The 15,530-nt window shown below is 39.9% G+C and overlaps 1 protein-coding gene across 8 annotated transcripts in view; it reads right to left on the bottom strand.

Moving 5' to 3' along the window:
• The window catches only part of stag2b (STAG2 cohesin complex component b), a 165,706-nt gene that overhangs the window by 97,123 nt on the left and 53,053 nt on the right, over window positions 1-15,530 (bottom strand). For 4 of the 8 annotated variants that reach the window (XM_059976954.1, XM_059976953.1, XM_059976957.1 and 1 more), the window contains one exon: window positions 2,413-2,497. In XM_059976954.1, coding sequence (XP_059832937.1) covers window positions 2,413-2,497 — 85 coding nt within the window. Of the gene's footprint in view, window positions 1-2,412; window positions 2,498-2,827; window positions 2,984-10,638; window positions 10,760-15,530 lie in introns of those variants that run through there. The other 4 variants (XM_059976950.1, XM_059976951.1, XM_059976952.1 and 1 more) reach the window with 2 other exon arrangements.

Here is a 15,530-nt window from a genome sequence, read left to right as displayed (position 1 = left end):
AAAACCCATTAGGAATCAACCCCCAGAAGCAATACGTTTAACCATCATCTAGATATATAGAGAAAAAAAATCATCAACCACCAGTTCACATTTTTTTTTAAAAAAGATAATAAAATTGGAAAGATATATTTTGGTCGTATAAAGTTAAATAAGTTTTGGAGAGATGTTTTTAGAACGTTATCCAAAGACATAGGTTTGGACCTACAACCTAATTCACTTAGAGTAATCTTTGGGATCACTCCGAAGGAAGCAGGAAATGTTCCTGCTTCCGCTCAACGTATTATAGCTTTTTCAACTTTATTGGCTAGGAGAGCTATTTTGTTGTATTGGAAAGATTCTAATCCACCTACTGTTTTTCTTTGGCTCTCCTCCATTATGTCATGTTTAAGCTTGGAGAAAATTAGAAGTTTGACGTTTGATACATCTTTTAAATTTGAGCAAACCTGGCAACCATTCATTCAATATATTCATATGATTTAAATTTTCTTTTTTTTTAAAACTTTTTTAGGTAATCTTTTTTCTTCTTCTCTGTGACGTTTCAGATTTGATCAGAAGGATTTTTCCCTTTCTTTTGTAATTATATTCTCAAATGGACTGCCCAGTCCTTTTTTTTTGTTTTAGGTTAGTTTAGTGGGGCTTTATTTCTTCTGAACAATAGAAAACTTGAGTCTTTTTTTAAGAATTGTTAAGAGGAGTTGTGGTTCCTTTTATATATAAGCTCAATACCATACTGTATATGATTTTGACAGTGGATATTCCTTTCTTTGTTTGTACTTTTATTGAAATATGTATTTGATATAACTTTTCCTCTGATATTTTTTAAAATCAATAAACAAAGATTGAAAATGAATGATAGTTGTACAAATAACTGGATCAGGTGTGGTCAAATGGATTATTCCAGTGTTCTATGATTCCAGTCAGTCTGGATTGGGAACAGCATCTCCAACACCATCACACTGAGCACGGGGGCACTCTATGGCTCTGTGCTCATTCCAGTGCTGTTCACTCTGCTGACCCACGACTGTGCTGCAACATACAGCTCCAACCACATCATCAAGTTCGCCGATGACACGACCATGGTGGGTCTCATCAGCAAGAACAACAAGTCAGCTTACAGAGAGGAGGTGCAGCGGCTAACGGACTGGTGCAGAGCCAACAGCCTGTCTCTGAACATGAACAAAATAAAAGAGATGGTTGTTGACTTCAGGAGGGCACGGAGCGACCACTCCCCACTGAATGTCGACAGCTCCTCAGTAGAGATTGTTAAGAGCACCAAACTTCTTGGTGTTCAACTGGCACAGAATCTCACCTGGTACTGCAACACCAGCTCCATAGCAAAGAAAGCCCAGCATGTTTCTACTTTCTGTGAAAGCTGAGGAAAGTCCATTTCCCACCCGCCCCCACCCCCAAAAATCCTCATCACATTCTACAGAGGTTGTATTGAGAACATCCTGAGCCGCTGCATCACTGCCTGGTTTGGAAATTACACCATCTCAGATTGCAAGACCCTGCAGCGGATAGTAAGGTCAGCTCAGAAGATCATCGGGGTCTCTCTTCCCGCCATTACAGACATTTACGCTACACAATGCATCCACAAACAGCATTATGAAGGACCCCATGCACCCCTCATACAAACTCTCCTCCTTCCTGCCATCGAGCAAAAGGCTCTCACGACCAGACTACAGTTTCTTCCCCCAAGCTATCAGACTCCTCAGTACCTGGAGCCTGGACTGACACCAACTTACTGCCTTCTACTGTGCCTATTGTTTTGTTTATTATTTATTGTAATGCCTGTAGTTTTGTGCACTTTTTGCAGTCCTGGGTAGGTCTGTAGTCTAATGTAGTTTTTTTCTGTGTTGTTTTTACGTAGCTCAGTGTAGTTTTTGTACTGCTTCATGTAGCACCGTGGTCCTGAAAAACGTCTCATTTTTACTGTGTCCTGTATCAGCAGTTATGGTCGAAATGACAATAACAAATGACTCGACTATGACACTAAACATAGATTCTGGAAAACCAAGCAACACACACCAATGCTGGAGCACAGTCGATGTTTCAGATTGAGAACCTTCATCAGGAACCAAGGAAGGTTCCTGGCCCAAAACATCGACTGCTTACTCTTTTCCATTGGTGCTGCCTGGCCTGCTAAGTTCCTCCAGCATCTTGTGTGTGTTGCTTCATTTTCCAGCACCTGCAGATTTTCTCTTATCTGTGTTAGGGAAAACCAACGTGGATTTGTTGAAAGTAAGTTCTGTATACCTAAACTGATGTGAGTTTTTGCACTTGCTAACAAAGATGGCTGACGAGAGAACAGTGGTATTGGTCAGGCTTCCAAATACGGTTGTAGTTAACAGGCTTGTCATCATGATTGAAAGGCATGAAGTACCTCACAAATATATGGAGCAAAAAACTTACACTGTCTTTCACCTTCACTGGATTGTAAGGTTTTCCATCAAAATCTTCAAAATCAGTATCAGAGGAGAAATGTGTTTCAGTCTCCCTGTTAAGAAAATTGACAGATCAGTATTAGTCAAATCTCCAAGAAGTTTATATCAAAATAAATTGTGGCAACATAACTACAAAGTAAAGCATTAGCAGCAAAACAGATATAATTATGTTGGCACCTAGTTTAAGCAATATTATGCAGAACACCAATTCATTATACTGTTCCTAGTCCTCTAGGCTGAACACTTTTAGATGTATGAATCTCATTGTATTCTGAAGACGATTTGAACCGTGCACAACTATGGATAAGCACACTATGACCAGAGTGAGAGCCTGAACCAAACACTGCTGCCAAACAGAGAGGGAAGACAACAGCCTCTTTCACCTCCAAGTAGTAATGAGAGAGACCATAGGGTTCATTCAGGCAATATGTCAACACAAAGAGCAGTTCTGACAGTTTCCAGTAACGATCTATCGTTGTGGTGCCATCCAGGGTGCAACACAGAGCTTTCATTTCACATCATGGACGCAACTGTACTTGATGTTGAATATCTAAAATAGCAGAAGTAAAACACACAAGCAGCAAATTACCAGAAATGCAGATTAATTGAACAAATGCTTTGAAATCATATTCCAACACGTTTTAAGCAGCATAAATTCACATAGTTGCATATGGCAGAGTAATCCAACAAATACTGGATTATGAAAAGTTAATTGTTAACTAACATCCTTTGGGAAGAGAAACCCCATGCCCCAAAACGATTCTGCTTATACTCCAGGTCCACAACAAGAAAGTTAATTTTTAATTGTCTAATGAAATAGATCTTCACCGTGAAACATCGATATTGGTTTTTCACCACAGAATCTGCCTGAACAGTTCAGTGTTTCCATCATTTGTTTTTATTCCAAATTTCCTGAATCTTTCTTATCCCACATGCATGGCATATTCACTGAAGTATTTTAGGAAGGAGGAAAACATCTCCGTGTATCAAACACCAACTGTGTTCCTTTAAGATCAGTTCTAACATGAACAAAAGCTTTACCCTATCTGCCAAATGAAATAAATATACCACATAGAAGTCCAGAATAATGGCAAGAGATGAAAAAGTGAAAAATGTTGATGCTGGATGAGGGATTTCATATCATTACTATCAATTACTAACTACTGACACTGGCTACGTCCAGAGATCAATCCTGGAAGACTGTTTTCTGACAGATAACGATAATTTGTAGTTGAGCTACTTGAGAATTTAATTTTACAAATGCACAAACAGTAACAGAATGATTTCCTTATCTCCTCAGGGGGATTTACTTTGACATGTTTTTCAAAGGTCTGTGCACAAAAGCAAATGCATGGTCTTGGATAGGCTGAAGACTTCTATCATTTACAATGAATGGAAATAAACTGCATTACAAAATTATTTCACTTGCAAATTTGAGAGGGCATGCACAAACAACCTGGGAAATAAGACAAAAGTTTTCAGATCAATCTTACATAGATGTTGTCTTTTGACTTCTTCCCAGATTATATTTAATATCACTCATGAAGAATTAAGACTAATGTTGCAATATTGCAGGCCAAACTCCCCAAACACCAAGAGGCCCAGTTTCTCACAATTGGCTCACTTCCTGACACTTAAAACATTTCTATCATCTGCAAGACACAAAAACAAATTTTCCCATTTGCCTGGGTGAGTGCAAGCCCAAAACAAACTCAACAATATTCAGCGCAACTTATTCAAAAAGACAGGGACACCACTCAATAAAAAATATATTCATCCTCTTCACCACTGGTCCACTGCAGCTGAAGCCAATACAGTCTACAAAATCAGCTACAGCTATCCACCCATGATATTTCCTCGGCACCTACCAAAACTCTTACTTTGCCAATATAAGGATAGCTTGAGCACATGCTACACATCTACAGTTCTAAACCAAACTGATTCAACGCATGTATCACATCATTCTTGCATTGCCACAAGATTCAAATCTGACAACTCTCTATCAAGCGCTGTACTTTCACCAGGGAACAGACCAAATTAAGCTTAAAGCTCTCAAAATTGAAAATTTACAGATCGAGGCAGATTTCCTTAGCAAATTCTTGAAGAATCAGGATGCTCTAATACTTTACAAGACGCTTTTCACTAAAAAGAAAATGCCATTTATAACTGAAGTAATTCTTTTAATTCCTTAAGGTTGTCATAGCCGGAGTGCATTTCACTTAACTTCTGACAACCAACTCCAGCTCCTGGTTTTCATGTGTGGCTACTATCTGAGCGGAATTATTTCTACAGACAGGAGTCAGGCAAAAAGCAGGTTTCTGAAGCCTTGGAAACAGTTGTAGGTTGCAGCTCATCCGGAAGGAAAATTGATCTCAAATCTCTGCTGCCTTGCAACAATACCCACTGATGGGGAAAGCTTCAGGAGCAAACACCGAAGAACAATCCAGGGCTGGAGTCCTGAAGGCAGTCCTACTTTGAGTTCAATGCTGACTGGCAAGATCCTGCAGCACCACTGGTGCCAAACTGTATTGGTCTTTGGTTTCATCAGCTGCATAGAGAAGGGGGCCTAGCTTGCTCTCCATATTGCACCGCCCTTGTTTGTGCACCGGTTTCCATATCAACACTTAGACAGCATGGTGGACCCCAAACAATGGAGGGCCACAACACTCAAGATTCTTCAAGCAAAAGAAGAGTATTTCTTCTCAAGACAGATTATACAATTGCATTTTATATCAAGCATGCAACAAGGAATATTTTGAGTGCTCTATTAAGCAGATATTTTAATCATGTGATTATCTAGTCGTAAAGCCTTCCAAAGGCCATTAACATTAGTCAACAAAACTGCTGTCTGATGACAAGCAGACAGCAGGTCATCATGTAGAAACTGTTTTAAGTCTAAAACTGCAATGAACATTAAGAACAATGCTTCTGAAACAAGGACATGAACGTTGCTGCTTTGAGTGACAGATCATCCTGTTACAACACCTTGAGCAGCCACATGATGCAGTCAAATAAATCAAACGTGGAACACCGTAGAAAACAAAAAAAAACATTTCAACACAAGTCAATTTCCCAAATACAAATGTTTTAAACTTGGGGGGAAAAGTTTAAGCATTTCCACCAAGGTCAAATCATACCCTCCCATGTGTTTGATTTAATACACAAAAATAACATACAGAAATTCCACTTTCAAGCACTAGAGCAGCATGACAACATGACAGACAACAGAGATTTTGGAGGGAGAATGGCTGCTCTGTGCAGCATACACCAAAGTGGGAGGGGGAGGCACAAGAGAGAACAGACTGAGGGAGGAGATTAAAGTGGGGAAATGCATGCACCAGGAGAGGTCCCAGAGAGAAAACCAATACTCAATAAATCAATAAGCCAGACTGAGATAAGTGTAATGCCCTTTAGTAGATCGTCTGTATGTTCCAGGATGGATGGTCGATCATCTATCTACAAAGCAGTACGGAAGACCTATTTGCACAATAAGAGTGGGTGGGAATGTCCAACAGTTTAGGATGACAGTACCTTTCACAAAGTGAGCAGTAGTGAGGATATCCAGCAGCCTGACAAGCAGTAACCAGACAAGACTCAGGAGTGAACATGGCAGTGGGGAAAACAGTTAGTGACAACAATGTAAGTTATACCTGAGCTGGGGGAGGTGCTTAGCAGTCAGTGAGTTCTGAACTGGTTGTAAATGAGTTTGGAGCAAAGAAGGTCTTTCACATTCAAAAAGTTACAAAAAATGTTTGTGAACCATTTGCAATTACCTGATTTTCTGCATTAACTACTCAAAAAACCTGGTCTGATCTTCATCCCCTTCACATGTTCTACCAACAGACTTCTGTGCAGTGGTGTGGTCGGGCAATGCTATTAACACCAGTGACACCAACAGGCTCAGTAGACTGACTAGAAAGGCTGGCTCTGTTATAGGAGTCAAACTGGACACACTGTAGGCTGTGATAAAACAAGGGACCCCAAGGAAAATCCTGGTAATTCTGGACAATGTTTCTCACCCTCTGCATGCCACCCTGGCGAAAGAGAGGAGCACTTTTAATATTAGGGTCAGACAACTGCACTACTCCAAAGAGCACTATATGAGGTCATTCCTACTCTTGGCCATTTGGCTCTATAATGAATGAACCTATAGCTGGGGATGTGATTCTTCCCCACCCCCCCATTAAACTGTATGAGAGTAACTTGTTTTTTATTCTTTTACTTCTTTTCTAATATTTGTATATCTGTGCATTTGTAATGCTACTGTGACACTGTAATTTCCTTTGGGATCAATGAAGTATCTATCTATAATAGACAAACACAATCTACCTAAACTAATAACACACAAACAACTGTACTTCTCGTAAATACTGAGTTTACCATTTAAACAATCACAGTCTGGGTTCAAAAAAAAGTATGTGAACTTCTCTGGTATTGCCTTCTGCAAAAGTTATTTGAAGTCAGGTGGTTCAATCAAAAAATTGAGACTGGATGTATGGGTTGTAGAAACGCCCTGTCATATTAAAAAAAAGATTCCACCTCATCGTCATGCTAGTCTGGATTAGCAGCTACAGGAAACATTTGGTTTTATTGCTGCTGAAGGAGACTTTATCATTTATTAAATACAGGGGTTCACATACTCTTTCCAGCCTGGACTGTGAATGATTAAGCAATTTGTTCAATAAAGACATGAATAGAACAATTGTTTGTATATTATTAGTTTATGCAGATTCTGCTACTCTATTATTGTGACTTCGGTGAAGATCAGACGACAGTTTATGAATAATTAATTCAGAAAAGCAGGTAATTTGCAAAGGGTACATAAACTTTTCTCTTGCAACTATAAGTTGATCACAATGAAAACTCAAGTTCAAGTTTAATTGCCATTAAACTAAACATGTGAAAACAGCCAAACAAAGCAGCGTTTTCTCTGGGGCCAACAGTCATACACTGCATACAGTATAAATAGCATACAATTACGACAGCAATTTTATTTAAATTGTAACCCCCTGGGTCGCCTCAGGCTCGCTCAGCTCATTCTCGTCTGGGGGAGCACCCTTCGGCCCCGTCAAACTGGGTAATCAGCTGGTGTGGATGCTGTGTGATGTCCCCGCCTCGCCCAAAAACAGACAGTACACCATATGCGATTAAATGAGTACAATTTATAAAGATTACTATAACTAAGTGATTAATAACAATACAGTATATTGTTACAGTATATAGGAGGAAAAGAAAATAAAGAAAAGGCGCCAAACTTATCAAAGTCCAAACCACTTCGTGCACAACCGTTGGAGCTCAATTCCTGGAGTCTTCTGGCCACCATTCGATCCCCTCCGAACTCCTCGACTTGCAGCTCAGGACCACCCGAAGTGGTCAACCAAACACATCTATCTTCGTCTCCTCTTCTCGAGGTACCTCCTAGCCTCGGACGACCCCCCCCCCCCCCGGGGTCTGTTCCTCGCCCAGTTTACAGCATCACATCCTCTCTCTCTCTCACCCCCTCGCGCCGATCTCCCCCAAAAGCCCACCAATAATCGCTTACAAGACTCAGAAGAAAGAACAACATTAGTCACAAATGGTTTACAAAGGAACACAATTCTCGTTACCAGTAAATTTTAACCCAAACAAGCTTCCAGAACTCTCTCGCAACAAAGCATTCCTACTTTTAACAAAACAAAGAAGCCATTTTGATTACATACACAGTAACAAAGAAAAAGAAGAAATCCCCTTTACAAAATAATAATATAACCCATCTTACTGAGTGTCATGGCCTGTAGATTGATGGTGCATGGATGCTGTCCTGAAGCCAGGTTTCTACAGAACAAGCCTTATCTTGCACTAGTGTAGTCGCAGAAGAACGCAATCCAGCTTGTCCTCCACTGACTGAATACTGGAGAGCAATACTGATGGGAGGGTCCAGCCCACAACCCAGCATGGAAATCCAGTTTTACACAGCCAGCTCCAACCTCTCCTTCTCTGGCAGTTGCAACAGACTACCTGAAGCATGAGGACCTGGTCCGCACAGCAACCAACCACAGCTCGCCCGCCATCAGCTTCGCCAATGAATTGGAATCATGGTATTCTACATTACCAATGTTCAACAAGGACTTAATATCACAATAAAAAATGTCCAAACCAACCTCCTGCACAATTTATTGGACTGCACACCACTTCTGACGCCTTTTTCCCTGGGTGGTTAAAGTAGGCAGAACACAGTGCGCAACAAGTTCAACTTCAATGATACTGAGCAGCTAGCTAGTAGTGTAGACCTGCAGTACTTGATGATCTTGATAACCAAACTGTGTCTTGTGATTGCAAAGAACAAAGGATGAACAAGCATCAAGTGCAATACCGTTTTAGTCGAATGAATTGGGCTACAATGAATGGGTCTGGAACAATAACATGGGAAACATTATTTGCACTTAGTAATATTTTAATGTGCTCAGGGCATAGTTGATCTCACCCAAATGCATAATGCAATCATTGAATACCCTCAAAACATGAATGGCTTTACCTTGAGCTTCTTGAATATTTATGTTAGTAATTCCACAATGATATAAAAACACAATGACAACACATTAAGCAACCATGCCTCAAGCAAACAACTGCAATAGTGTACTATTTGTAGATGAAAATGAACACTAGACATTCAACTTTCTGATGATTGATTACTGTTAAGAGGATAAAGACATCATGTAGAAGTAAAATGCAGCCAGTAAGTCCCTTAAAGACCATACATATTATCACTAAATAGCAATGGAGGTGGATAATGTGTTTAATGGCAGTATTGCTTATCTACTATTCTGTCTGAGTTGATCGTGAACCTTGAATGAAGTCTCCCAAATCCTTAAAGCAAGTTCCAGATGTATAGCAACCTTTTGTCACCTTGTGAACTTCTCCATTCAAAATTCTGTAAATCTTAATGTTGTAAAACCGTACTAAATAAAGATCTTTTTAAAAATGCATTATTTTTGGCTATGATTACAATGGACTGAACTAAAAGGCATTTTACCCCGTCCAGCCTGACAGAGATGAACACATTATACTCAATTATTCCCCTTCGTGTTTCCATTAGCTTGGGATGCGCTTCTTTCTTTTCCATTTATTTCAGTATCATCAGAAGTTCTCCATCAACAGCTTTGCTTCACTCTCTCAAATCCTTATACTCTTTTCTCCTGACCAATCAGTACTACTTCATACCGTCCCTTTCTCTCTTAAGGTACTATAACTGCAAAAAAAAAAAGAGTCCAGTTGTGGGAACAAACAAAATGGCAGGTTCAATGAAGATACTGACTCTTATTCCTATTCCACTATCCAGAAAGATCATGGTTGCAAAACATTTCTAAATTAATCCTATATTCCTCATTTCCTTAAAATGCACAAATCTATCAAACTTCAGCTTGATTACATAGGCCATACTCAATTTACAAGTCTGAATTATGGACACACCTATATTTTTATTTAATATTGTGTGACCTCCTTTATTAGTCATGTGCAGACAGAATTAGTTTCCTCCTTCTCTCCACTTTTCATCATTGTTCTTTCATTTAGTTCAGTCTTTCATTTTCAAGTTATTCTTTAAAATAACACTGAGGTAAAATTACCAGAGTAACTTTTGTGCATCTTCTGGCTTAGGACAAAATCAACTTAAGAACATTGGTAAAACTAGAACCTGTTCATTACTTGGGAGACAGTCTACATTTAGTGACCAAATCTCTATACATTTTGGATGTAAGAAATTCTTCCCCGCTCAGTCTTGAATTGTCAGCCTCTTATTTTGAGACCGAATCCTGGACATATCAACTAGGGAAAGAGCAACTCCACATCCATTGTCAAACTCCTTCAGACTTTCTGCCATTTCAATAGGATTACTCATTTTCACCTCAGAGTGCAGAAAGCAATTTATTTAATTTCCCCTCACACATCAATCCCATCATCCAAAGGATAAACCTGGTCAGCTTCCACTGTATATAGTCTTGTGTGAGCAGAGCTGTACATGATCTTCCAGATGCCCTCTTACTTTGGACAGGAGCAAAACAGCTTTACTCTTGCATTTACTTCTTGCTGCAATTAAGGCCAAGATGAAATTTACCTTCACAATAGCTTAATGAACTCTCATTATAACTCTATGATGTATAGACTTCTTAAATCCATTTACAGAACACTTCAACTTTTTACCATTTTAATTATTTACCTTTCTTGTACAGTGAAAGAGCAGGAAATCAAGCCTCTTCCTCCAGGTTCACTTTTTTTCAACATCATTCTATGCTGACACCACCTCCTCAATTACTGAAGTTGCATAATGGAAAGAATTGCTGCATGTGGTGAAACATTAACAAAATGGGGCAAATGTTACATGCAAGGCTCAACAGAAAGACAGGTGTCAACACAAGCAGCACTAGAAAGGAGGTGATTGAACACTGATTCAGAAAGAGCGACATCTTCTACAGATTTCAATGAGGCAGCCAGCATAAGGTGACTGATGTGCATACACAATGAAATCCTCAGTGCATTCACTGACAGACCGAATGGAGTATTAATAAAATCATGATACTTATTTTGCCAAGGAATCACTCAGATGGTCAGAACAAAGTGGACGCAGCATATGAGGTATTTATCAGCTTTCCAACTACATGATCTGTTCATGAATAAACATTGGAAAGGAGCTGGCTGGATTGCCAGATCACTTCCTTTTCTTCTTCTTTGCTCTTTAAACTGTCTACCAAAGAGCTGGTATCCACAGAACATCATGATTAATCAGCATGTAGCTGACGATCATTCATCATGGCATGGTCGGCTGGTTACAGTGAGATGTCTCCAGTGTGGTCCAGCCATCAAAAATATTGTTTCAACAAGACAGAATACACCAGCAAATATTATTCAGCAGCCTGGACTTCCTGGGAGATGCTCTGAACAAATGTAGGCTGCACAACTCAGATGCAAGCAGAAGTGAAATTAAGTGTGGCTTACTATTAAAATAAGTGGATATGGCACTCAACACAAATGTATTAAATTGACAATGCACATGATATAACCGCAGTAATAAGGAATTTCAGAGAATTGACATATTCTTCAAGTTAAACACCCAATTTAGTTAGGATGATTCATGTGCAAATGGTACAACAACCTTGAAAAATCAAAAGACAGTAGACCTGGATTCACACATTGTCTTTTATGTTCTTTTCAAAACACTTTACAATCAATAAAGCAGTTTCTGAAATGCAACCACCATTGTAATGGTGGCAAAGTGCCAGTTCACATGTACACAGCACATAACTGTTACAATGATATAATAATTTGATTATTATGTAGGTTGAAATGAAAACTATTTGCCAGAAAAACGACCATTCTTTAAAATAATGCTGTAATGTGGTCAGATGGGGCTGTGACTTCACTTTTCATTTGAAAGGAGGACAACTTCAAAATTGCCACACATATTCAGTGCTGCAATGAAACAACAGCCAAAATGCTTGTTTACATATTTTGCGTAAAAGTTATATCCATAATCTTCTGACTTTGAAGTAAGTGTGTTTCACAAGTACTACTTCCCACTTCCTTGGCAGTCCATAAAGGTCAAGGTTGAATTATACCTACTTCAGTTCTGTGGATTCTGAGATGGTTGATAGGGTTCTGAAAGACTAATAGAGTCTCTTGGGTGAGCTAAAAGGTGCCGACAATACTGGTGAGTGGCTAAGTGTGGAAGATTTCATGTTCCTTCTGCTGGACATTTGGGCTCCTAATACTGGATTGTAGGTCCTTATATTCTTGCACCATTTTGCAATTACACAGCAGGAATTCCCATGCATTGCTGGGGATGTTCCACCTTTATTAATGTCCATAGCTAGCCCATCAGTCAAATAACCATAATCTAGGCTTTAATCCTGGTGACTTTGGCCTAGGGCCAGATTAGAAATATCTCATTATGTTTTGATGTGCCTGTTGAAGGTTGCCCTTATCTCAGAAGTGCAGGGGAAGGGCAGCTCAGGGTTGTCCAAGGTACCATGAGCTTTATATCAGTTTGAAATCTGACATTTTCTTCAAGCAGCAAAACTATGCCCTGGCACAGTGTACAGATAGCAGCAGTGATTCATGACTAGACCTGGTCTTACCTGGATGGGGCAGAACTTGTGTGATGCCTTTAAGGCAGTTTGCTCACACAATATATAGAGGAACGTACTTAGACAGGTGCAATACTTTGGGAACAAGGTGGGCCAAATAACCGAAGTGGCAATCTGGGAGCACTTTGGGTGTAGTGACCAGATTTCTATTAGTTTTAGAATAGTTAAGGTAAAAGCAGGATAGGTCCACAGATTAAAGTCCTGAACTGAGGCAGAGTTAGCTTTAAGGACATGAGGTAGAGTACACTGTGTGAATCTATTAAGTTTCAAGAATACTGACTGATGAGATGTATGGAGAGACTGGTCAGAATAAAGAAGGAAACACACATCGTATTTGGGTAGCTGGGTATGAATGAAACCCTCAAGGAATAAGTTTAAGGAGGAAATCAGGAAGACAAAAATCGGTTATGAGATTGAATTGGCAGGCAGGGTTAAAGATTTAAAGGGTTAAAGTACCTCTAATAAGAGGTATTTCAGTCACATTAACAGCAAACAGTGAATAGGGAGAGACTAAAGAGGAACATCAGGATCACCTGTGTGTGAGCCACAGGAGATGGCTGATATTTTAAATATCTATGAATCCTTGGTGTTTACTAAGGGGAATATCATGACAAACAAATGAAGGTGACAAGTAGTGAGGTCCTGGATCATATGCATATTAGAAGGAAGGAGGCATCTGCAGCCTTGAAATGCTTTAAGGTGGCCAGCTCCCCAAAGCCTGACGAAGTGTATCCCAGATAGGAGGCCAGGAAAGAAATCGTAGAGGCCCTTGTAAAAGATCTGCTTCCTTATTGGCCAATGAAGTTTCAGAAGACTACCATCTTCAGAAATCCACGAGGGTCTCCCTCTCTTCCACCCGCCCCTTTGTGACATTTACCAGGAGCATTGCAGACAAAGGGTCTAAAGCATGTTTGAGGATTTCTACCAATCATCCAACAATCTCTTTGACCACCTACTGTCAGGAAGGAAATACAGAAGCATCAGGACCATGAATGCCAGACTGAATTATATTTTCTTACTTATTTATGGTAATATCTCAGTTTATGTGCTTTGTGTGACATACATTTTGTGGGCGCACTGTGATCCAGAGAAACATTGTTCTGTTTGGTTGTATATATGTACAGTCAGTTGACAATAAACTTGAACTAGAGAGGGGCTAATGTTCTTCATGGGCAGCAAGAACAAACCAAGAAATTGTAGGTCAGTGAGTAACTACAAGGAATTCTGAGGGATAAGATCTACCACTTTGATAGTCAAGACCAGATCAGAAATATTCAGCATGATTTTGGGAAGAAATGACTGATAAATTTTCTTAAGTTTCTCTAAGAGGTTAACTGAGGTGATAAATGAACATGGTGTCTAAAAGGAATTTAGTAAAGCCTTGGATGGGTTCCTACATGGCAGGCTGATCTGGAAGATTAGGCTGCATGATATTCAGGGGGAGCTAATGAGGTGGTTTCAGAATTGGCTTGATTAGGGTGTCTTCTTGATCGTGAAGCAGGTTACAGTGAATTGCCAAGAGACATTCATCAGTTAAAGTCAGGTGTAGGAACATCTTATTGCAGTAATACAAGTTGCTGGTGAGGCCACTCTTGTAGTATTGTCTAGTTTTAGTTGCCCAGTTACAGAAATACATTAAGCTGGAGTCAATGCAGAAGAGATAATGAAGATCCTGGTTGACTAGAGGGCCTGAGCTACAGGGAAGCGGTTAGCCACCGTGGATCTTTATTGCCTGGTGTGCAGGAGTTTGAGGGGTGTTATAAAATTTCATAAAAGGTTCAATATCATGAGAGGTACGGACAAGATATAATCATGGATAAGATCTGATTATAGTGTTTACACCAGGGTTGGGGAGTCCAAAAAGGGCACAGATACAAAATAAGGGGAGAGAGATTTAAGAACTGAGAGTTAACTTCTCTACACAGAGGGTAGTGCATATTTGGAATGAGCAGCCAGATGAAGAGGTCCAGGTGGGAACAAATGCAACATTTAAGAGCTATTTGGACATGTACATCAAGGGGAGGGGGTTTGTGAGTTATGGGCTGAACACAACTGCAACTAGCAAGGAGGATGCGGTGGCTGGTCTGGACCACTGGGCCAAAAGACCTGCTTCCGTGATTTATTACTTTATGATTCTTAGTCACAGATCAGTTTAAAAAATAAGGCAATTGCTTCTCAACTGCTGCTCACTCAGAACTGATCATTAATAATGGTCAAGTGCATATGCAGAAATCCCTGCAAAGCCAGTTGTTCCATTCTTGCTGCTCACTGGCAAAGTAAATGTAGGTAGTCAGCTCTCTGAATAAGGAACAATGCACAATGTGCTGGAAGAACTTGGTGAGTCAAGCAGCATCAATGGGAGGAGAAATTAGTCACAGAAAAGTACAGCACCAAAACAGTCCCTTCAAGCCCATGTCAAACTCATTTAAACTGGCTACTTCCACTGGCTTGCAACAGGACCAGAGCCCTTCATACTCCTTACCATCCATGTAGCTATCCAAACATTGCTTAAATGTTGAAACTGAGCCCATGTCCTTGTGCTGACAGCTCATCCCACACTCTCACAACCCTCTGAGTGAAGAAGTTTCCCATCATGTCTCCTTTCAACTTTTCACCTTTGACCCTTAACCCATGATCTCTGGCTGTCGTTTCACCCAACCTTGAGAAAAGGCTCCTTCCATTTACCCTATCTATATCCCTGATAATTTTGCATACTTCTATCAAATCTCCTCTCAGTCTTCCACATTTGAAAGAATGGTCTTAATCTATCTGACCATTTCATTATAATTCAGGTCCTCCAGACCAGGCACCATCCTTGTAAATTTTCTCTATTATTCACATCTTTCCTGTAGGTAGGTGACCAAAACTGCACCCAATACTCCAAATTAGACCCCAACATCAACATAACATCCTATCTCCTGCACTCAATACTTCGATTTATGAAGGCTAATATGCCAAAAGCTTTCTT

Source organism: Hypanus sabinus, chromosome 8 (assembly GCF_030144855.1).
Source record: "Hypanus sabinus isolate sHypSab1 chromosome 8, sHypSab1.hap1, whole genome shotgun sequence".
Taxonomy (NCBI): Eukaryota; Metazoa; Chordata; class Chondrichthyes; order Myliobatiformes; family Dasyatidae; genus Hypanus; species Hypanus sabinus.
Note: the sequence above shows the minus strand (reverse complement) of the source record. Positions and strands in the feature narration are given on the sequence as shown.